Here is a 23,805-nt window from a genome sequence, read left to right as displayed (position 1 = left end):
GATGGCGCAGTGGTGAGAGCACTCGTCTCCCACCAATGTGGCCCGGGTTCTCCGGTTTCCCCCCTCCTCAAAAACCAACATTCGACTTGATTTGTGTTAATTGTTAATTACAATTTACAGTGTCCCGAATTAGTGCTTCAGGCTTCAGCGCTAGAACGACTAGTCGCTTAAATAAAGTTCCTTTCCTTTTTTTTTTATTTTATTTTTTTATTTTTTTGGTGATCTCACGTTGTTGTTTTGTGGACTACGACAAAGAAGTGCACTGAAATGCGTGCACGATTATTTTTTTCTTCCTGAACCAATGATGTTCTTGCTTTGTGACGTTGTTGTTGCCGTAGCCGTCGTCGTTGTTGCTAAAACTCACCAGAGAACTTAAAGCCCGCCGCACACTTGAGGAACGAACTGAGCAAACTGCCTCGGAAGGCGGTTTTCTCAGCCGTTTCCTCACGTGTGCGGGGAAATTTTGGTGAGAAATTTACCTCGCGAGGCCGTGAGGATAAAATCAAACCTGTTTGATATTTTGGCCTCGCGAGATAAATTCCTCACTGTGTGCGGTCATCGTGAGAATCGAGCTGAGCTTGGTTTAATCAAGGATCCAATAAAAATACACGGCATACTCACGTGACTCCAGCGGTTCAAGATGGTGTCGGAGAAAGAAATTCCGACGTCATTGAAGTCACGTGACAATGCCATGTATTTTTATTGGATGCTTGATTGACCAAGCTCAACTCGATTCTCACGATGGCCGCACACAATGAGGAATTTGCCTCGCGAGGCGAAAAATATCAAACATGTTTTATTTATTTTTTATTTTTTCCTCACGGCCTCGCAAAGCAAATTTGTCACCAAATGTTTCCCGCACACGTGAGGAAACGCCTCGCGAGGCAGTTAGCTCAGCTCTTTCCTTCCGTCTGCGGCGGGCTTAAGCAACAACAACGGCGACGGCAACGAGAACGTCACAAATTTGCATATTAAGTGGGCAAAAACAATAGCTTTGCACGCCTTGCACGTGCGTCTTTCACTTTTGTCCTTTTCTAAGTGATAACGCGAGTTTATATTTTGAGATGACGTTCTCGTTGCCGTCGCCGTCGCTTAAGTAGGGAGCTTACGAAACGAGGACGACGACGGCTACGACTACTTCATTTAAAAATAGGAGTTCGCGTTATTCATATCACTACGAAACAATTTCATGTCGTTTCACTTTAAAAATGTGTAGTAACTGTCGAGGAATTAAACTGGTATGAGTGGGTTGGAAGCGTAGAGAGAGAACTGAAAATTCATCGTCATGTGTAAACGTCCTCCACAGAACCTTGAATTTGGTCATTTCACGTCGTCATTTAGGAGATGACGGCAAAGAAATGTACCAAAATGTAAAACGCACTTGCAGAGCATGCAGAGCCATTGTTTTTGCTCAGTAAGCCTATTGTTTTCTAGCGTCGTCGTTGCCGTCGGCGTCGCCATAGAATTCGTTGTTGCTATCATTCCCTTCTGCCTTCATGTAGGCCTCTGGTAAAGGTTCCCCACTTTCTGTGTGAAAGCAGCCTCCATCACCTCTCCAGTCACTGCTTTCATGGCTGGATTGGTAAACAAAGCTGCCAAATAAATACACTTGAAAGCAACGAATTTGGTCTGCGATAACTTCTTCGCAAACTTTCTCGATGGTTTTCATGTTACATTAAATATGACCATTCCCGACCGCGTATAAGTGTGACTTAAATAATAAACTATCTCTTTGATAATGAAAATAACCTTCATTTATACACGGCAGTGTTTAAAGCTGGCAGCTTGCGGGATCTTATGTGTCAAAAAACCCAACTTGAAGGAGACAAGCAGCTTGTAATTCATTGTTTAGAAAACGTCATCGGCTGCGCTTGGAAAATAGCCCGATGATCTGCCTCCATCAACGTCGTAAATTATCCACAGTCAAAAATACCATAATTCTCTTTGTCTGCCCTAAAAATTTTGCATGAGCATTGTTTTCCATTCTCTCTTGGGACTTACAGTGGTCCCGCGCGAAATAGTGGGTAATTAGAATGTAGTATGGGGGAGCTTTGTAATGTAAATTACTTGGTCACCAGTAATGAGTCCATTCTCGTCAATTACTAATTCTTGGTTTTCAAGTGACGTCACGACCGCCATGTTCGTGTTCCGACCCAATCTTCCGGGAATTGAATTCTATTATTATTCAAACTTTTTCTTTTGTTTTCTTTGAAAAAAATGGCTGAAAACCACCTGACGGTGGTGGTTATGATGATAATTGTTGTTACTGAAATTAGTGTAAGTGTTGGTACTGTAATATTGTCAATATTGTATTGGCATTTATACCATGCCATAGAAATTACAGCCAATCAAACTGCAGGAAAGCCGTTGTATATTTGTCAGTATTCCACCGAACCTTCCCATCGATCAGTGCAATTCAATGTTATCACACCCAACCTTTCCATCGTGCCTTGTCGGTCACTTTATTTTCTACGGCATGGTGTAAAATAGTTATGCAACCCTTTCTCGTGGTATACCGTGGAATATCCCACGAGTCACTTGTATTTTCTTGGTATACACACTAGCCTAAAGGCTCTTGTAGTATTTAGTAGTGGTATATTGGTATTAGTATTAACGTGATTTTTCTCTTACAGAGAGAAAGAATATGAAGACGAGTTTAACATGTTCTTGCGAGGAGGAGAATCTGTTCTTTCCGGGAAGCCACCGAAAATTAGTGGCCTTAAACCTGAACAGGTATAGGATAATATCAGGAAATTTGATAATAAACGTCATTCAATTGTCGTATGTTATTTGACTTGGGGCACAAATTTGGAACACGACGAAATGTTTGTTCCGAGGAGGATAAGAAAGCGACGAAACTCAACCCAGAAATTTGTTGATGTAAGCCTTTACCACTTCGTTACCTCTTCTGGAATGATTTATTTTTCTTCCACCCCCTGATGTAAGCTTGCTGATGTGTCATGTGGGACGGGCTGATGTCTTTGGACTGGGAGTTTAAAAGACCGTTCAGATCAGCAAGAACTGAGGAGTTGTTTAGCCCTCTCGGACAAGAAGTACAGTTGGTAACCCTGTGCATTCTCTCGGACGGTTTTAAGTCTGGTTCTTGATCTCTGAGGAAGCGTCCAAGAAACCTTACACTGTTCGGAAGGAGGGCATGGAGTTCGCGCTGTTGTAGTGTGGGGCAGGGGGGGGGGGGGGAGGGGAGGGTAATACAGCTAAACTATAACAAGCCGTTTTCAAAAAACCAATACCATAATGCTCTGTTTTCCCTCCAAAATTTTGCATAAGCATTGTTTTTATTTTCTCTTGGGACCATTGTAAGTCTGAAGAGAAACTGAAAACAATGCTCATACAAGATTTTGGATGGCAAACAAAGATTATTATGGTATTTGTGAATGTAGACTGTTAACTTTTGCTGTTTAGGTAACCTAGCTGAATTAAATGAAAAATTGAAAATGAAGACGTGGTAGCAAGAAACTGAAGTAGTTTTTTTTTTTTTTTCAATGAAGGGGCCGTTTGTTTATGTCTTCACAGGCCTCTGCAGTTGTTCGTCTATCCAAGCTACCAGCCTTTAAGGAGCTCCAGGCCTACATGGATTTCAACCGCAGGGATTTCTTCGACTGGCTGGATTCCAGCAAACCAGAGCGCAATGTACCGTCATGTTGGGACTCGGAACTCTCGCTGTGTAAGTAACTTACTGGCAAAAATTAAATTCTTTGTTTACTTCAAGTTTCCAGTTATGGCAAAAGCGTTATTATGAATGAATGCCTTCAACAAGGGAAAAAAACAAGACCCATTAAGTGGTTGTCAATTTATTTTGCTTTTCTTTCCAGCCCAGATCGGTCAAATAGTCCACCAGTTGCTCGTGATCCAGGCCTTGCGTCCTGACCGTGTGTTAGCCATGGCCCAAATGGTAGTGGGAACTATCCTCGGCGACAACTTCATGCATGAAGCCGAGCAGGGACTGGACCTGGCCTCAGTTGTGGAACACGAGGTTTGAAGTCAAGTCGAATTTATTTACGCATTGGTAAAAGATATTTAGTCACGACAAGTTACAAAGAACAGAAAAAAATATACATTTGTCGACAAAGAAGACTAAGATATTCAAATATTATTGATCTGTGAACGGTGACCAAAGTAGGCGAAGCCTTCGTGTAAGTCACCCTCCAGAGCGTCAAAGGGATGCCACCAAACACACAATTTAAACCCTCTATTTGCTTTTGCATGACATCACGGTGTTCCTAACTATGCCTCCTGGAATTAAGCTCTATTATCATAAAAACGTTTTCTTTTGTTTCGGTGGAAAAACAAGGTTGCTGGTCACGCGAACCAAAACACTTTATCATTCATTCGTGCACCTATTACGGGATTTTACTCGAACTCACAAAGTGACTCCAGCTCCCAGTTGACTTGATAGCTCAGTTGTTAGAGTAGAGCAGCGCATGCGCACGGTCATGAGTTCGAGCCCCTTTCAATCCGAGATTTTTTCAGTCTTCACACGTGCGCAAGTTGCTGTTAAGTGCGATGCTCTCCAACTCTCATGGTTTACATTGCCTGTTTAAACCATAGATCTAAACACTAACGCCTACAAAGACGGAAGCGCCAGAATTAATAGATCTTTTCTTTACCTTGCTGAATCGGAATATGCTCCTAAACTGACGTTTTCAACTCAATAGGTCAAGGCGTCCACACCCTTGTTACTGTGCTCTGTAACTGGTTATGATGCCAGTGGATGGGTGGATGATCTAGCAGCCGAACAGAACAAGCAGTGCACATCCATTGCTATTGGTAAGACATGAAACCTATAAAGATGACGACATGGCCGCGATATCGGTTTCCCTAAATGGGTTGTTAGGCAGAAAGGGGATCCGCTGAAATTGGGTTTTCTGTTCACTTGAGAATGCACGAAGTGTGATTTGCTTCTCGCTTCAAAGTACTTAAATGTAGGACAAAAGAGTACTGTAGGTATTTGTTGTGGAGAATATATAAAGTTCATGGCAGCAAACTGAGCTGCCATCATTAAGCTCGATTCTGTCAATCTCGCTTTACTCATGGTCACATGAACGAGAATTTTTCCAAAAGCATTGCGAGGGTGTATGCATTTATTAGAAGCTGTTCATGGGCTTATCTTTGCGGGGTTGCAGCTCATAACCCTGCTTTAAGCATTTTAGGTCACTTTGTCCAACAAAGGCTGGCTTATTCGCACTAAAGTGTTATTTATTCTTCTTCAGGTTCTGCTGAGGGTTTCAGCCTTGCGGATAAAGCTATCAACTCTGCCACAAAGTCTGGAAGGCAAGAGTCGTTTCCTGTAAAATGTGCTTCTGTCTTGCTAAGATTTTCATGTCCTCGTTTTCCGTTTTTCCTCGACAAATCTGGAGCCAATTTCAGAAAACGCGGCTACTTTATTTTCTAATAGCACCCTTCTTTCAAGAACGAAACATTCAACAATACACGATGTTTACATACAATTAAGTGGTTGGAGGCACAGTGGTGAAACGGTCAGCACTTCGGACTCCCGAGCCCAGGGTCGCTTGTTCAAGGGCTAGCTTGGTCATCGTGTTGTTTTCTTAGACGAGAAACAGTGCTCCACACTGTCTGTCTCGACCCAGGTGTACCAATGGGCGCAGGCTAGATAAAAGCCTGTGTTGGACTAGCATCCCGTCCAGGGCAATACTCTCCGTCGATTCATGCATGCTACTTGAAACCGGGATAAGGTGCCTCCTTGTGAGTCTCAGAGGCTCGTATGCGGCTTTTCGTTACCTTTACCTTACTTGTTCCAGTATTTAACCCAAACCTATGCTTCACAGAGTTCGTAGACGCGCTACGTTTTTTTCTTTTATTTTTTTCCAGGTGGGTTTTGTTGAAGAATGTTCACTTGGCTCCACAGTGGTTGGTAACCTTGGAAAAGAAATTGCACACCCTAAACCCTCACGCAGCTTTCAGGCTGTTTATGACGATGGAAATCAATCCAAAGGTACAATCCAAAGTTACGATACTTGTGACTCGATTTGCCATTTTTTCCGGTGAGCAAGTGGATTTTACCTTCGTGAAATACTTGAAATACTTGAGGGACATTTACTTGCGTTCGTTTAAAAGGAGCAAAAATTGTCAACGTCAGTTCTGGATTCAAGTTCATGAGACATTTTATTTCCGTGGGCAAATGGATTTGTCCATGGAGAAGCAACCGATCTTTTTAGGTTGAAATTGCGTCAGAAATTTACTCGAATACGTTAAAAAAGAAACAAATTGCCCATGTCACTCTTCTATGCAAGTTCCAACCTTTAACCAAACTCCCCTATATGTTCAGTGAATCATGCAACTAGATGCAAGCCGATTTTGATGAGAGAATGTAGGTAGCCCATTCCAAGAATCTAATGATGTGTACGAATTTACAAATGGCCAAAGTTTGCCTTCTTTTTTGCTAAATTTGATCAAAACATTCCTATAGGTACCTTTAGACGCGCCAGTGAACCACGCGGAGTATTCACGATTCCCTTTGCGTCATGCATGCGCCCTCTTCCTTCCTCATTTCCTTTATCACCCTTGAAATCTATTCCAACCTATCTACGCGAATTTAAAAAAGGTTTCATCGAGAAAAGTAACTTTTTGCATGACTGCTTACCAGTCATTGTGCTAACATGATTCAAACTCGTGCGTATCATATTTCTTCTCCCATCTTACGCGATTGTTACAGAAATTCTTCTCGTCTTAGGTTCCTGTGAACTTGCTAAGAGCATCGCGTGTTTTCGTGTTTGAGCCTCCTCCAGGAGTAAAAGCTAACTTGTTGCGAACCTTCAGTGCTGTACCAGCTCCACGAATGTGCAAGGTAAGCTGGCTCAAGTGAAAACACTCAAATGCTAGTGACAATTTTGGCAAAAGAAAAGCTCTTATCGGAGTTATTAGCGGTTTTGCCACATAAACGAGGCTATTGGGTCATTTTGTATTGAATTGACCTCGAAGCCTCTTTTGCGTGTAGTTTTAAACAAAAGAAAATGTGCCTACAGGCTCAACTCCAATAAGGACCATTGAAGGCCTTTGATAGGATTGGCTATTAAAAAAAAAAAAAAGAACTGTCTTGCCCTCAAGAATGGCCTAAGAAAATTCGTACTCGTAATGAAAACCCTTAAATATCGGAAGCATGAACTTAAAAGTTCTTTGGTTCGTCAGGATCCTTGACTTTGTATCAAATGAAAACACAAAACATCAGTGCATTTAAACTCATTATGCGATTACTTCTGTTCTTGAGTGGATTACGAAACCTGAATGCGAAAAAACCAGTAGGGCATGTCAAAAAGCAGGGTTTCCTTGATTGTATAAAACTGTGTTATGGGAAAGCAGTCTTAAATTTTATTCGAAATAGTGTCCAAGAAAGTCCTTGAAAAGCCTAAAGCGCCCCTAACCTCCTGTGTTTCTCTTTGCCAAGTTACGGAGAGACATTGGGGTTTTTCCCCCTTAGATGGCGTCACAAACTGTTGTGCAAAAAGCGGTTTGTGACGTCATTGTGCAAATTTTGTCGACTTTCTGCAACTTGTTCAGCCAATTTAAAGGGAAGTCACAAGGAGTTAAATGTGTTATTGAGCTGAAATCGGGAGATGAAAAGTGCACCGTTCTCATTTATGACTTCATGTTCCTCGGACGAAGAATGCTGGCAGTAAAACTGTCACGAGAAAAAGCATGACATGCGATTATATCAGTGAACAATATTTTATGTTTTGACTTTTATCACAGGCGCCCAGTGAGCGAGCTCGTCTGTACTTCCTACTTGCTTGGTTCCATGCTATCGTTCAAGAGAGATTGCGTTACGTGCCTCTTGGCTGGTCCAAGCGTTACGAGTTCAGTGAATCTGATCTGAGAGTCGCGTGTGACACTTTGGACACTTGGCTGGATGCAGTTGCTCAGGTGCGTGACTTTTAATTCGAGTAACGCAACATTGAGTAGGACAGGGACTTTGATTTTTATTCTCTGGCTTCCGATTGAGATGGTGCTACAGTAAGGACCTTGAGTAACGGACCTACTCCTCCGTTTACAACGAAAATCATTCTTTCTCACTGCCTTTAAAACAGTTGTTTTTAAATAGTTCTGCAATTGTATCAGGCAGTGAGAGACAAGCAACCATTAAATGAAAAATAGTTTGCAAAGCTAGGATATACGAACAAGAGTTGCGCTCGCATGAGGAGTGTGTTGGCGCAGCCTCTTTGTCATCGAAGAAATCAAGGAAACATTTTTTTTTTTACTTTCCTTAGTCGGTCCGTAGAGGACAAAATTGCGCCCGATCATGTCTCGAATACTGTTTCTTCCTCATATCAAATTTGTATTCGCTTGGTCATTCTACCGAAATTTTTACAAGATGCCAAACACTGAAAAATGCGAAATGTTACTTTTCTTTTAATTATTGTTTGCGTTTTCAGGGCCGTACGAATCTTCCACCCAACAAAGTTCCGTGGGATGCCCTCCAAGCTCTGTTGTCACAGGCCATTTATGGCGGACGTATTGACAATGACTTCGATCAGGTTCATTATTCAATACTTTTTTCACAGATCAAGCTTTGGTTTTTTGACGAGTTCTTAAATGAGATTTGGCGTGCAGGATTGACCGTTCTCAATCCAATGGGTACTGAATAATTTCTCATGCGACACTTGTGATTTGCTGGAAAAGTCTGGTTTCGCGGGAAAATCAATCTAAAAATAACTATGTGTAAAAACGCCGCATCGTAAATACAATGAAATTTTACGCTCCTAATCATGGGCTCTTGGTTGATGTCGAGGTATGTTGTTTGTTTCTTTGTTTGTTTGTTTTTAGCGCCTGATGACGTCCTTTGTCGGTCGCTTGTTCACTGTCAGTAGCTTTGAATCTGATTTTCCATTGGTTCTCGATGTCGATGGAGAGAAGGGAAAGCACATTATGATGCCAGAGGGAATTAGGTAGGAGAATTTTCAACCAACAGCGTTTTACTGTAGACTCTTGTAGTTTGGTGAGGAGTAAATTGTTTAGCTAAAAGTTGACATACGCTTAATACCGTGTTCGCATTTACGCATGAAGACGTGCTGTACAATGCGAGGTACCTGAGGCACATTCAAATCATTTAGGGTCAGTCAACGTTGAATGCAAGAAGGGCTCTGGGGCTATTTGTCTGTTTTGTTTTACAGGATACTGTTTGATTTTCTTGGTTTTAAGATTTCAAAATACTTTCATCGCCACATAAAGATATTTGACGAGTTACGTAAAACATGCATACATTCACTTTTAGACTCTTCTTAATTTCACTTTATATAAATTGCTTGTACGCAAAAGAGTCCCCGAAATGAACTGTATTTCTCTATAATAGGTAGGTAAGAAAAAAGCGAATAGAATAACCACTTTCATAAATGGCGACCACTTTTCTTTTCTTTAGTCTTTATGTTAATTAGGCCTATTGCTCTCATTTTGAAACAAAAATTCTTTTGAAATTTGCTCGTCCTAGCGAGGCTAGTAAGGCTTATTAGCATTGAAACAAAAGAATATTTTCTTTCGCCGCCATTATGAAAGAGGTCTATATATATGCAAGAACTGCACTTACCAGATCTTAAATTCCCTGGTGTCACTTTCAAACACAACGCTAATTTGTTTGGCGTCGTCTAACCAGTACATGCTTTGAAAACGTTTTTTCTCAGGCGTGAGCAGTTCCTGCAGTGGACAGAATCTCTCCCTGATGCCCAGTCCCCCTCGTGGCTCGGCCTGCCTAACAACGCAGAAAAGGTGCTTCTTACCACACAAGGTAATTACAATTCTAGTCTACAGCTTCCTACAAAGGACCAGTGTAAACGCCCGATTGAGATCTCTATTGATTCAGTAGGAAATCAAATCGACTCAGCCAACGTCAACAAGTTGGCGAAGTTGGTTTAGCTTCGGTGTACCGTGCTGGGGGCCGCTGTTCCCAATCCGGCGGGACCAACGCTTGGGGTTTGAAATGGTTGTGTATGGAATGGATTTGACAAATAAATGTAGTTCATTTCCAAGTGTAGATTAGAAAACTGAAACAGACGTTGAAGAGACGTATTATTCAGATGGTAACTCGGGAATACTCAAAAAAAAGCCGAGAGCTTCCGATTACTAGTTCGTATGCTCTTCTCCCGAGCGATAGAAAACTCGTGGGCACCAGGCCATTAAACTAGGGTCAGGTGACAAACGAAACAGACGTTTTCACCATAAAATCCGCCATTTTGAAAATGGGACAAAATATCATTTGATGTCAAGTTTGAAGTCAGCGCGAGCTTTGAATGCTGAAGGTGATACAGATCTCTGTGGGATATGCCTGGATACACCGAACTTCTCCTTAGGGATGCATTCGCTATTCAGGCAAATTGTAGCGTTTTACGAAAATTTGTTTCACGTTTTTTTTTTTGTTTTTTTTTTTTTTTTCAGGTCAAGGTATGGTAACCAGGCTGCTTAAAATGCAGATGTTGAGTGATGACGACGAGTTGGCCTATTCTCCAGACCCCGCGAAGTAAGTTGTTGTTGCCGTGACAACTTGCGCACGATGGCTTCGCGTTCGTTATGATACATTTTAGTCGCTTTCGTCGCAAAACCCCCGCTTTCAACCATGCACAGAACTTTTCTTTAAATCATCGCTGATTCATTCCTTTTGGATGAAATGTTTGTCCTTAAAAACGGCGGATGAGATTATCCTCGGTTCAAGGAGGGCGGTTTTCAGTTGAGTGTCGAGAATAATACCCGGATTGCTTTGGGTTTGCTGATTGGCTCTCGCGTCATATTTCCATTCAATCAGCGTTTAAGTATACACATATACATTTACAGTCGTGCGTTTTTTCCCGCGCCTCGCTAAGATTGGCTAATATTATAATCTGCACCAGTTGTAATTGGCCAAAGCGGTTAAGGGAATTTTTTGTGTGAAATATCCTACCCGTGAATGGAATTGTTTTTAGCATCATACCAGTTCGAGTAGTTCTGGTTTCCTCGTGTCGCTTTGTATTCATTTATATAATACTGATGCAAGATACCAGTATAGGTCATACCAGTATGAGTTCATTCCCATAGTCATTCGGGATCGAAATTCACACGACGGTATGAAAAGTTACATTTGTATCCTATGTATCAAGACAAAACGGAAAGAAATAACCAGGATACATTCGTATCGTATCGAATAAAAGTTGTCCTGGCATCATGTTAACACACCCTGTATAACCTGGTTTCTTCTTACGACGCTTAACTGAAAACCGCTTGTCCTTGCCAAAGCATATCAGTCCAGACCCATTTTCTCAATTGTGTAGCTTGCTTTTGTTCGAATTTCGTGCTTTTGTTTGACGAGGTAAACTATAAGAATAAACGTAAAACTAAGCCAACCCTGAAATTTTTTTTTTAAATATCCGGGTTAAAGTCATGTCTCAGTTTTAAATTGATCACACCTTAAACGTTCCAGAATATAGTCTTCACTCAAAGAAAAGTAAAATCAAAACTGCCCCACCTTTCAATTGACCTTTCAGCTAAAACTAATACACAGTGTATTAGTTTTGGATTAAAATAACATTGATTCACACTTTAAAACTTTTATTAACACACAATCAGTAATAATATACATATATATATATTTTTTTTTTTTTAAATGACGTTTAGGCAGTCCCTTTTTTTCTGGAATAGTCGAGCGAGAAATTTTACATTTGTTTGCTGGAGACTTTTTGCGATGGCAGCATCTTAAGATCGCGCTCAGGTTTGATTTTCAATCCGGCCGTTGGCTTCTCCTCAAAGAAAAGACAGGGACTGCTTAATGTTTTACTGTTGAGTTTTTATTGAGTTGGTTATATTCTTCTTTCATTTTGTTCCACTTAGCGTTCATTTCTCACCCTCTCGTCATCTTTGCGTTTCAATTTCTTTTAACACATTGACGCTATCCGCTTATGCGTTTATGAGGGGTCTTATTAAAGCTGTATTTATTGGTGCTTTTGATACCGGTAATTCTAAACTTAACTTGCTAATATGCTTCGACTACTGGTGTGTCTTTTCGGGATTAATCTTCGTCACTAGGTCTACTTTGTAATGTCGAAAGTAACAACTACTTCTGATCTCTCTGGCTCAAATTGGTTTCTCAGTTCGGTAACTTGAGCTTAAAACCAAAGCTTTCACGCGTGTTAAACGTTTTATTTGAAGCTTATACCAGCAGTTTGAAGCACCAGTTTCGTATGGAATAAATGACGAGTAAGTAAATTAGAAGCTGTCTTTAAATAATTTCAGAGTGCTACAGCTAAAGTGCTATGAATGACTCAAAAGGCGGGTTGAATTCGTGACCATAAACGTTGTTTAACCGTACACTGAAAGTTGTAGTGAGTGAATTTAATGCTATGGTAAAATACCCTTTGAAACCCTAAAATAAAGACAATCTATATAGCTGAATTTTTATTTGAAGCGCGCTGAGGTAAGAAATGGTTTACTGAATAGGTAGGTAGAATTAATGGTATATTTTTGACTTGCGAGTGGCATTTACGAAATTTTATCTGGCACGCTGGACGGGTGTGGAATACGCGGGCTTTTGAGATAATCCCCCACCGACCCGCTGCAAAGTCGTATCCAGACTCTTCTGAGCAATGGTTTGCAGGTCACCCATGCAATAACAATTCTGTCTTTGGAAAATACAATCAATTTATCCAGATTGGGAAAGAACGAAATAGTTCGAAAGAGTGCGCTTCAAAGGCCCACATTCGCCCAAAAGTCATTGCGGTCGTTTGTTTTTGTTTTCAAATGACGGCTTGTCCAAATGCGTGATCTTATTGGCTGAATGCATTCAGGCGAATCACGCGGGAAACATTTCAGCTATTGGGTAGTTTCGTGTTACCAAATTCAGTCACGGTGCGTTTTAACTTTAAGGCGAACGTGGGCTTTTAGGCTAAAGCGTCAGAAGCACATCAGCTTAAAAGTATAAGAAGGAGCATGTTCCTTCTCATGGCGCTGGTCCGTATGTCCGCTTATGTCGGTGTTTACACCAGTGAGAAAGGGATTGACATAGGTGCGTTCAAAAGCTCTGTTTCGGTAGAATCAGGTTTATACCCGTTAATTCAATGTCAACTCTGACAAAAATACCTTTGTACAGTCACGTCCATGCCTTCAACTTCACTCGTTAAACACCACTTAATGTAAGCATCATGAGTTCATCAACTTTAAACCGCCAAGTTTATTCGTTTATTTTACTTATTAAAAGATAATAAATTAATAAACTTTCATTTGAATTAAAAAAGAGATCAATACTATGATGTTGTTAAACACTGTTCAACAAAATATTTTTAAAAGTTACACTTGCAGAAAGCTATTTAAAATGATTGAGTTGTGTTTTGTTTTAGTTGAATTAGTTAATCACTAAACATCTCCGTCGAGAAATTCGTTTTAGTCCAGTTGCTTTCTTTTGAATGGTCACACTGTGGGATTTCGTCCACAGACTCGAAAGTCGACAACTTGTACCCCATCATCAAAAACAGTACCACAGAAAAATCGGTCTAGAAACTTCAAGATTTTGTTCTCCGCGTGAACATAAAGAACTGTGGTTATTGCACAGCAAGAAACAGACAAACACAGGCGTATCTCAGTGAGTTAGTGCGAGTCCTTCTGAGCTGGAGGACGCCAGTTCGATCTCCGTCTCGTTCGATAGGTGTCTGTTTCGACTTCACTCTGATCCGTGTAGCTATTACTTTGAATACCCGTAAAATGGAGCATAGACGGAGGAGGGGGGGCACCGAGGGCCACAAGTTTACCAGTAACTGTAGTTCACTGTCGCGTGTTACCCTCGTAAAATAAAGGCCTTTTAACCTTTTTAATTTGATCAAGTTTGGTAAATTTTCTCCTGTATTGTTCATTCCTTTAGGAAAAAGAGAACGGAGAGCGACCCACGTCCAGTGTGGATGAGAACTTTGCATACAACAGCAACTAACTGGCTCAGTATGATTCCAAAGGTGAGGTACAAAGTTGAGGATACATACCTCTGATTTATTTTTAAAGGTAATCAGCGTTTATTCTTTTATTACAGGATTTGACTCCTCTGAAGCGAACATTGGATAACATCAAGGATCCTTTATTCCGCTATTTTGAACGCGAGGTACTATTGCACGAAATAATTTTATTTTCGCCTTTTCAATCAACGGGTGTCCGAAGAAATTTCTCTATCAGTTTGGTTTTGAATTTCTACGGTTCGAGAATGGCTGAAATTTTGGGCTTCGCTCTCAGCCAATCAAAGTCAAAAGCAGAATCAGTTGTGACTTGACGCCTGTGTTTTCCCGCGCTAAACGCCACGTGCATGATATTAAGTTGCCTTATTCTGATTACCAGTCACAGCCGTTGTAGAAATTCAAATGAACCAGTTGAAACTGTCGCCGGTGCTTAGGGCGGGAAAATGCTCGTGAGACAGCCACACACTGTTTGGTGTCTTCTTCTGATTGGCTAAGGTAATGGCGCCATTTCTGCGCTGAACAAATTCGACTTGACTCCATCAGCAATGTCTCCCAGTTAATGTTCTTGAACTCTTTGTCTTGTCAAGGTAAATACTGGATACCAGCTGTTGAACACCATTCGAGAGGACCTCAATCATATAGTGCTCGTATGTGAAAGCCAAAAGAAGCCCACGAACTACCTGCGAAATCTCATGAGCGATCTTGTCAAGGGTAAGAAGGGGTGGTTACTCAGATTGTCAGTCGGTGCACTTCACGTCACTTCATTTAACTTGACTTTCACTTTATGTATAAACAAATTACGTACAAACAAGACCATGCTAATCTACAGTTAGCATACCTACTCTAGGCGGGCCACTATTACTTTCTCTCACGACAAAATAAACAGAACGACATTTGGCAATTGACAAGAATTATGCAAACAAAGAACACCTCGTACATAAGAGAGAAAAAGATTCGAGATAGGATTTCAGACAGTCCAGTCAACTTGTGAACGGAAGAAAAGCCATATACTTTGAAAGCTCTACACGAACGAGATAAAATCGCATTTGTCTCTGTTTGTTTGCAGGAATATTGCCTTCTAACTGGCGACGTTATACTGTCCCAAAAGGCCTCACTGTTCTTCAGTGGGTCGCAGACTTTAGCGATCGTGTTAAACAGCTGCAGAAGATTTCCCACGCTGCTAACACGGGTGGAGCGAAGGGGCTGAAGGTTTGATCTCGTGTTTTCCTGAAATGAAATAGATTAGTCGATGTAAATGCTTTGTATATAATGGTACTTGAACTGAGTGGAGTGCAATTTGGTGTGAAATCATACGTGTGGTTTCAAAATCGAACGAGCGCACAGCGCGAGTTCGATTTGAAATCACAAGTATGATTTCAGACCAAAATTGCACGACACGACGTTCAATTACCACTTTATTATATCCATTTAGAAATCACAAAATAATTATTTAATCGGTAAAATACAGGATTTTGGTCAGTACCAATATTTTATTGATCCAGTTGGGAACAAAAGTTGCAAAATTTGCCACACAATGGCTTTCTTGGTCTTTCATTTTCCTGCAATATGATTGGTTACCAGAAACAAGCCTTAAAATCTGATTGGTTGTTTTGTTTTAGTGTTCCTTTCTCATTGGCTAGAAATGGTGCGATTTACATGTAGAGCAAAAAATAGTGCGATTTGGGAATAAATCGCACTGCTGAGAGTCAATCAGATTGCAAGGATCACCAGTGATTTCTAAATAGATGTAATAAATAGTAAAGTAAAGATTCTCATTTGCTTTCCACGTTTGGTGACAACATAAGCGATAAATTTCTATCGCGCCCTCTCTACGAGAAGTCTTCTCTTCCCAAAAAAAGAGTTTTCAACGTCGCCTTTTTCTTTACATCTATTGTGCACCATCCCGTTGTGTGTCGTGGCCGGAGACTCCCCGTTCCCCCGCTTCTTTTGCGTCACAGAAAGGACTAAGATTACATCTCAAGGGTTTTGCTCTTAGGAAGTTTTTCGTATTGATGATAAGTGAAAAGAGCATTAAGAATCTCGGTGAAAGAGGCCTTCTCTCGATTGAGGCATTCGTCTGATCTGTGATGTCTCCTGAAACTAAAAAAGCGCCTTCTTGGCCCCGGGGAGGACTCCACATAGTTTTTAATGTCAATTACAAATAAAGTTTTCAGAGGCTTTTGTTCTTCTCACAAGGGTTAAATACCAGTTGCCGCACCGCCCTGAAATATTGGAGCTTTTCATTTTGGATAAGGAGGTTCAGGTTGTGTTTGTTCACAGAAATGTAATAATTAGGTTCTCTTGCATGCAGTTGGAACTTTGCATGTGCGCTGTTTTCCGTTGTGTATCATCAACATGGTCGACTCCTCGCGTAGTTGCAAACACACAATTCTTTCTTCATAGTTTTGAAATCCAAAGAAAAATAAGAATTGTTTTTTTTGGTCAGAGGGGTACTTATTTATTCAAGTCTAGGAATACAGACAATCATTGTAACAAAGTGCGCTTATAATTAGTACTGGCCCGGATTTTGGCGGACCTGCTTAAAGTACCCCTCTGACCAAAAAAAACAATTCTTATTTTTCTTTGGATTTCAAAACTATGTTAACTAAACAATAAGCAACCAAATTTTTAAACCATTATTTAAAAAAAGACGCATGTTTACTTTAACTGGAATTTTCCTATTTAATGGTCCGCCATTACTAACTTTATTTTTGACGGAAAAATTGTCTTGTTCCTGTTTAAAAATAAAATGTACGTTCTCATTTGTTTAGAACCTTTATATCTGGCTGGGAGGCATGTTTGTTCCTGAGGCCTACATTACCGCTACCCGACAGTTCGTGGCACAAGCGAACAACTGGTCTTTGGAAGAGCTATCTTTAGAGGTAACTCAACTTTAGGAAAAAACATAAAACAAACTTGTCCTAGTGGTCAACCTTTCTTGCACTCTAAGGGACTGTATTGTGAGGGGCGTAGAGGGAAAGCAGATATGTCCAGAAGTATACTTAGGGCGCGTTCGATTGACCGTATTCCGGAATAGGAATGCATGGAATAGAAGTTAAAAATCCTTCGTTTTTACGGAGATTCACATTAAAATTATCAAGCACTTTTGCTAAAATGCTATTTTAAACATCTTTATTATCCTTGTTGCTTCAAAAACGCCAGACACCGTTTTAACTCATCACTCCACGTATTCTTATTCCGGAATAGGGTCAATCGAACGCACCCTTAATAAGTTGCACGCAGACTTTGATAAGCATTGCGCGCGAAGTGTCCCGTTAATCTTTTCCTCAACCTCAACGTCACTCAAGTCTAGGAATACAGACAATCATTGTAACAAAGTGCGCTTATAATTAGTACTGGCCCGGATTTTGACGGACCTGCTTAAAGTACCCCTCTGACCAAAAAAAACAATTCTTATTTTCCTTTGGATTTCAAAACTATGTTAACTAAACAATAAGCGACCAAATTTTTAAACCATTATTTTAAAAAAGACACATGTTTACTTTAACTGGAATTTTCCTATTTAATGGTCTGCCATTACTAACTTTAAGATCTTGAGAGAGCTGGATCGAGGAGAAAATGACGTCCACGGCTCATTAGTTTAAGAATTCAGTGCGTGTTTACGCCACAGAATTAATATGTAGCACGGGAGTTTTGGGCTGTCAGACTTTTAAACTCGCGTTTTGCATATATAATAGGCTGCATTCGCGCGCTGTAATAGACCAATTCGGCTAACTCAGTGTTGTACCCAATTCAAATCTTTTGGGAATAAAACGTTTTGTTCCAAGTATTACCATATCATTTAAATGTGAATGCTACATTATCATGCAAATGCAATACACAAAGCATCTTAACCCCTAGAGATTTGAATTGGGTACAACAATGAGTTAGCCGAATTGGTCTATTCTAAGTTTGCGAGCCTTTGGGAAAGCAGTAGATAACATCGACCTAAACCTGGTGAGCCATCGATATGTCAGCGGAGTCTTGAAAGATGATCAAAACCCAAACCGTTGACAAAAGCTAATGTTTGGTCTAATTAGGCCTAAAACGTTATTTAATCTCAAAATCCAACCTTTGTTGGTTAGTATTCAACGTATGGTGGGTCATACATGGAATACTAACTTCACTTCGTTTCCCCTCGCTCGCTTCTCGCTCTCTCGCTTCTGATCGATCGCGGCGAGGATTATTTCAGTCATAAAGCGGTCAATAGACCTTTCCGGATTATATTACTAACAAGCTGTTCAATACGTAATGGATTTTAGCAGTATTTTATTACAGAATGCACGGCTTATGGCTGTTCTGAGAAACCTTTTTGCGTTGCTGGTTTAGGTCGATGTTATCTAGTGCTTTCCGAGCCTTTGACGCCACTTTTCCCTGGATCCAACCCTCTGAGGTCCAATCGGTCAGTTTTGAACGGCAATAAGGCGGGCCATGAAATCCAAAACTTACACTCAAAGTAAACGGCCTTTGGATAAAAATCAAAGCTCAATATTTTGCCAGTCAGATGTTAAGCAAACGTACTTTCAAAATCTGAACAAAAAAAGGAAGTGATTTTTTTTTATCGCAGGGGCACTTTAAATTGTTAGAATTCCGCGCTTCTTAGGTGAACACTTTGCAGGAAAAAAATGGTTATTGTAAGAAAAGGCTCTCCTCTCGTTACTGCTTTAGTAATTACCATGGTTTGGAATTCTTAACTTGCGATGTTCTCGTAGTTCTTAACTTAATTTCTTTTCTTTCTCTCTCTAAAGGTGACGATTGCCAATGGCCCAGACGATCGCCTTGACATCGACGACTGTAGCTTTGGGATAAAAGGTGGGATTTTTCCCTTAGAACTTCTTATTGACTTGCTGCTCATGCTTAAGACTTACCCTATAAAACCACAGAGAAACACCCGTTTATCCACTAACCAACTTCAATTCAGTTTAATTGAAGCCCGCTTTACACTAGCACAATTTTTCGTGTGTAAACAGAACAAACAGAAGGCATATTAGACACCCGTGATAGAGATTACAGGGTTGCCGAGCACATATCTGGAGGTGTCTTTGGCACTCCAAATTTTGGTACCGTGTCACGATTTTGGTGTGCAGTGCAGTGCAGTGCGGGTGTAAAAGAGGTTTGAATTTGCTCTTTGCCGTTTGCCGTAAAGACGGATGCGTAATGTCTCTATTTGATACATTAGCGAGGCGATTAAAAGACAAAAGTCTTAATACTCAATATATTCTTAAATAATATTACTTTGGGAACGCTTAGGGTTTTTTCGCGGTGGGAAGTGCGCTTATTGTATAGGTCATCGATCGTCATGGGCCTTAATCACACGTCGGCGATGTTGAGACCCGAGGGATTGAAAACTTTTGTTTTGTCCCACCGAAACTCGTTCCCAAACATTTCAACTCGAGGCTCGGTTTTACGAAATCTATTGTCTATGGCCGATGTGGGCGCCGCGCAAATAAAGCCCCTGTGTCCGGCTGAAGTGTTAAAAGCAAGATTTTCCTCGGTCTGTATGTTCTGTTTCTCGTTTTAAAGGTTTGAGGCTACAAGGTGCTCAGTGCGTGGACAATAGGCTTGAGCTGACAGCAACGATCACAACTGACTTGGCGCTTACAAGCCTGAAATGGATCAGGTTTGTTTTACTCTATATGTAACTTACTCATCAACTATTCCTCTATAAGGAACCTCGTAGCAATAAACAGGTCCTATGACGAAAGACAGCATTGCTGTACGTGCCTTTTATATGAATGGTTACTTGAGGAAGGCCAGACCATGGGAGTGAATTTCACTTCCCTCTCCACACTTAAACCCAGTTCACATCGGTTTCATGTGCGTCACATTTTCTTGCGAACCGAATTTTGTCTTCGTGATCCCATTTTAGTATCTTTGTATTACTGAGCAAGTCGTGGTAGCTAGTGCCTTCTGTTACAGCCTCTGTTGAGATGATTTAAATGTCGTCATTAAATTTTTTGGAACGCAGCTCTATTAAGTGGCAAATGGTATATAAGGGTCCCAACTATCAATGGGCCATTTCCGAGTTGCTGTTTGTCTCGGTTTCGAAGTGAGTCTTGGTGCTCAACTATTGTAAGGGAAATGAGTTTTATTTGCATAAGAAAACGCAACTCATTTACATTTGAATGGTTGTGCACCAAGACTCGCTTTGAAACTGAGGCATGCAGCAACTCGGAAATGGGCTATTTGTTTTGTTCAGTTCTCATTTACTTGTTTATTTATTGATATATTTATTTAGCTATAGTTATTTATTTATGTTTAGTTTTTTGATTGTTTGTTTGTTTCTTTGTTTGTTTTAGATGTTTTCATAATTACGGCTCCACTGACTTCGTTTCTTCGATAACAATTTTACATCGGGTGGCATGTGCGCCAAAGTGTCCTTTGGTAAAGAAAATTAAACTAAAACTCGATTTGTTTTACCTTTTTCAGAATTGAACCAGGTACTGTCCGCAGTGGAGAAGGAAAGGTGTGTTTTCGCTTCCTAATTTTACAACAGTTGGTTAAAACTGTCAAGTAGGTGCCTCAGTCACCGAAATGGTCACTCAACTTTCCATGTAATATGTGCACATAATGATTCATCCTTCATGTAAATAATACGCCTTATTTCTTACGCTTTACCTGTTCTTTCTTTGCAGGTCACTCTGCCTGTTTATCTCAACCACACACGCACCGAGCTTCTCTTCACTGTTGATATGACAACCAGAGGCGAACCCGCTGGCCGTGAGCACCGCTTTTATGAGCGTGGAGTCGCTTTCTTGGCGTCGTCTTTAAGTGGCTAGAATCACGTGCCGATCGTGCAACATGGCACGTGATTTAACACGTGACTAGCATTGTTCTGTGCAACCCATTTTGCCCATTACAACCTGTAGATTAGGTTTTAACAAGTTCCTTTTATTCGTACAGTACCAAGTAGTTATTAATGTAGAGGTTTTCATTTGCGTAGAATTCAGCTTGTGCCACAACACTGGATACCGGAAGTGATAGTGGTAACATTTTCCTCCGTTTTGAAATGGTTAAACGTGCTTCACGTCTTCTAACCGCTGTTCTAACCTTGAGGATACAGTATATTATTTTGCTCAGAGAAAATTAGCTTGTGTCAGAAGAATCAAAAGATAATAAATGAGGTTGATTGCAGTGAAAGATAGTTTAGTGTTTGACTTCATAAAACGCTACCCTTTGCCGTTTGCTACGAGTTCATAATGAGTTCCAGTAGGAAAGCTTTAAAACGTCGCCCTTCATAACATTTGCTTTCATCGCTGGTCAAACGATACAGTATAGTCGGTGGTAGTTTCGGAAGCTTTTTTTGTGGCCCTTATGGGCGAGAAGTTGCAGCGGCAAGTCTCTGCGACAAGTCGTTTCGTGTGTCCTACAAGTTGCTGTGACACGTCACCTGTTCGGTGCACACGCAGTGATCTCGTATGAGGAGGAATTTGAACCAGTTTTCTAATTCAATATGACGCACTCTCCTTGGTTCATTTATATTTATATTCACACTAGTCGAATTGTTGCGGCGATTTCTCCCAGCGACGTATCGTCTAGGGTGTCCCAGCCTTTAACCATCATCTATTATTATTCGCGTGGCCAGTTGATTTGATGATAATCCGTTACGCCAGAACATGAGCCCACGAATAGAAGCAACAACTTCTCCGGCTGAAGTTGTGTGTCAAAGCAGAGACTAAGGTGATTTAGCTTAAAGTGCCCCTATGATAAAAAAACACACTTCCCTTTTTTTCCTTCAGATTTTGAAAGTGTGTTTGCGTAATGCACTAGTCAGTGGAAAGCCCCGCACCCCCATACCCGGGGAATAGCGGGGCATTAGACCAGGCCTGCCTTCTAAATGAAGCAAATTCCCCGCTATGCGGGGCAATTTCGTACATCAAAACCAAACTTTTCTCCCCCGCACCTGGGACCATAGAGTACTTCCAAAACTATAAAGCACAATGTTGACCAAAATTAATATACTTTAAGAATTTTTACCTCAAATTAAACTTTGACAAACATGAAAATCAACAATGCAGTCCATTTCTCATAAACCCCAAATAAATCTACCTTGAGTTACAGATTTGGCGTTTCAAACTTCACAATCTCTCCAAAAACAGTAATATTAATCACTGGGTAAATTAGCAAAGCCCTGAAAATGGGAATAAAAATACCAGTTTTCTTAGTGTCAAAACCATTAAGATAACAACGACATAAGTCCAAACATGCATTTGACGAGCAGCTTAATCTGACAATATTCTAGTTATTTCCCCTCTATGCATAAGCATACCCAATCTAAAGTACACTCAACCAACTACAACGGTTCACTATCACAACAATTCTCAAAGAGCTATACAAAGGAAATGGCTTATTACCAAAATTTTAGGACCTCATAATCCAGCTGCATTTTGCAAATAACCAAGAAATTACCAAGGTAAGAGAGTAAATCCCCTATATGGAACGTTTTCACTCACGTGACCAGCAGCCATATTGGATTACTGAAACAAAGAAAGTATTTGCATACAAATAGAGTTCAAATCCCAGAGGATTAGCTTGATACACCATCATGGCCGCCATTCCTTTGTTTTGGAACACCAACATGGCCGCCGTGACGTCATGTGAAAACGCTCTATAGGCCTTACACCCAAGGTAATCCCTCTTACATGGTGCCCAGTTCTTCCGAGGATGTTACTCGCGCGATGTGTGGACTGCCCAAGCGATTTTCTCGAAAACTACCTGAGAGAAATGTTTTCTGCACTCTCAGCTGTCCTTTTGTTCGGATGGGCATTCGTTTGCTTTGTGCTCTTGGGCTGTTCGTTATTTTGCCGTTTATTCGGTCTTAGGGAATTTAATAAGCAAACCTCAACGGCAATGGCAACGAGTACAACGGCTGTGTAGGCGAGGGTTATAATTCTGTTCATTTCATTGCCGTTCTTTACAAAACAACAACGCGAATTGTGCCTATTCGAGAAAACATGACCTTCGACGGCCAATTTTAAGAATTTCTTTTCGAATTTTGACGCTGTCTCACATATTCTGTTTGGGATATTTCTGACAGTGGTAGATAAATTGAATGCATCTAGATTCGTAGGTTGAATATACATGTAAAGTCGTTTTTTAATCAACGTTGTCTCCGGCGTTGTTGCCATTTTTCCTTAAACTGCTTTTTGCCACCTTAGCGGCGAGCACCTATCTGCACTTTCGACCATCTGGTTGCGTTGTGTTTCGGCGAATGTTCGCTTAGCACTCGTGTTTCTACTCATTTCTCTGCCGTTCAATCAGTTGTTATTGTTTGAGCAGGGCAAATGTGTCTCTTATTTAAACTCCTATTAAATTTTCGAAATCTATTAAAACGTAGCGAGCGCGGAAGCTACTTTGCTTGTAATTAAAATACCAAAGAAGAAATCCTTACAGCGTTGAAGGTTTTCCTTCGATTTGAAACTAAAAGAAACGAAACATAAACAAATCCTCCTCGAAAACATCCACGCAGCGTGCAAGTAACATTCGTGGAAGAAATGGGGACCATGTCTAAAAATAACTTAAGAGGGATTAGAAAGCCTATACGGGGTATTCTCTCTCTTACCTTGATAATCTCTTGAAATAACCCTTCATCGGTAACAAAATTTTGAAACTACTCTGAAAACTATAGCAAAGAAAATAAAAAATCTAGTGAACTACAGTAGACCTTTGAAAGAGTCCTTGGTAGGAACTTGCATGTTCCACCATTTCGCAGACCGTGGTAATGTAGAAACTCAAAAAGACGAAACCCATCGGAGGTAACAAAATCATAAAGTAGTGTCACTGTCACCCTCTACGCGTACATTCGCGTTGCATTCCAATGGAAATGCTGAGACAAAAGGTCAACGCTATAAATAAATCGCTAATCAAGCATAACTATAAT

General features: G+C 40.6%; 1 protein-coding gene across 2 annotated transcripts in view; it reads left to right on the top strand.

Annotated features, from left to right (window-relative positions):
- The window catches only part of LOC138025035 (cytoplasmic dynein 1 heavy chain 1-like), a 96,165-nt gene extending 75,100 nt beyond the window's left edge, over nucleotides 1-21,065 (top strand). The window contains exons 72-93 of one of the 2 annotated variants that reach the window (XM_068872275.1): nucleotides 2,634-2,733; nucleotides 3,535-3,685; nucleotides 3,834-3,994; nucleotides 4,677-4,788; nucleotides 5,232-5,292; nucleotides 5,851-5,974; nucleotides 6,713-6,826; nucleotides 7,729-7,899; nucleotides 8,409-8,510; nucleotides 8,800-8,921; nucleotides 9,651-9,754; nucleotides 10,402-10,483; nucleotides 12,142-12,189; nucleotides 13,844-13,931; nucleotides 14,006-14,074; nucleotides 14,513-14,636; nucleotides 14,992-15,134; nucleotides 16,697-16,807; nucleotides 18,674-18,737; nucleotides 19,449-19,545; nucleotides 20,355-20,391; nucleotides 20,561-21,065. In XM_068872275.1, the coding sequence (XP_068728376.1) occupies nucleotides 2,634-2,733; nucleotides 3,535-3,685; nucleotides 3,834-3,994; nucleotides 4,677-4,788; nucleotides 5,232-5,292; nucleotides 5,851-5,974; nucleotides 6,713-6,826; nucleotides 7,729-7,899; nucleotides 8,409-8,510; nucleotides 8,800-8,921; nucleotides 9,651-9,754; nucleotides 10,402-10,483; nucleotides 12,142-12,189; nucleotides 13,844-13,931; nucleotides 14,006-14,074; nucleotides 14,513-14,636; nucleotides 14,992-15,134; nucleotides 16,697-16,807; nucleotides 18,674-18,737; nucleotides 19,449-19,545; nucleotides 20,355-20,391; nucleotides 20,561-20,704 (2,329 nt within the window). In that variant the 3' untranslated portion in view covers nucleotides 20,705-21,065. The remainder of the gene's footprint in view (nucleotides 1-2,633; nucleotides 2,734-3,534; nucleotides 3,686-3,833; nucleotides 3,995-4,676; nucleotides 4,789-5,231; nucleotides 5,293-5,850; nucleotides 5,975-6,712; nucleotides 6,827-7,728; nucleotides 7,900-8,408; nucleotides 8,511-8,799; nucleotides 8,922-9,650; nucleotides 9,755-10,401; nucleotides 10,484-12,141; nucleotides 12,190-13,843; nucleotides 13,932-14,005; nucleotides 14,075-14,512; nucleotides 14,637-14,991; nucleotides 15,135-16,696; nucleotides 16,808-18,673; nucleotides 18,738-19,448; nucleotides 19,546-20,354; nucleotides 20,392-20,560) is intronic. The other variant, XM_068872276.1, reaches the window with a different exon arrangement.
- Nucleotides 21,066-23,805: the final 2,740 nt, after the last annotated feature.

This window comes from Montipora capricornis, chromosome 11, assembly GCF_036669925.1.
Source record: "Montipora capricornis isolate CH-2021 chromosome 11, ASM3666992v2, whole genome shotgun sequence".
NCBI classification, from domain to species: domain Eukaryota; kingdom Metazoa; phylum Cnidaria; class Anthozoa; order Scleractinia; family Acroporidae; genus Montipora; species Montipora capricornis.
Note: the sequence above shows the minus strand (reverse complement) of the source record. Positions and strands in the feature narration are given on the sequence as shown.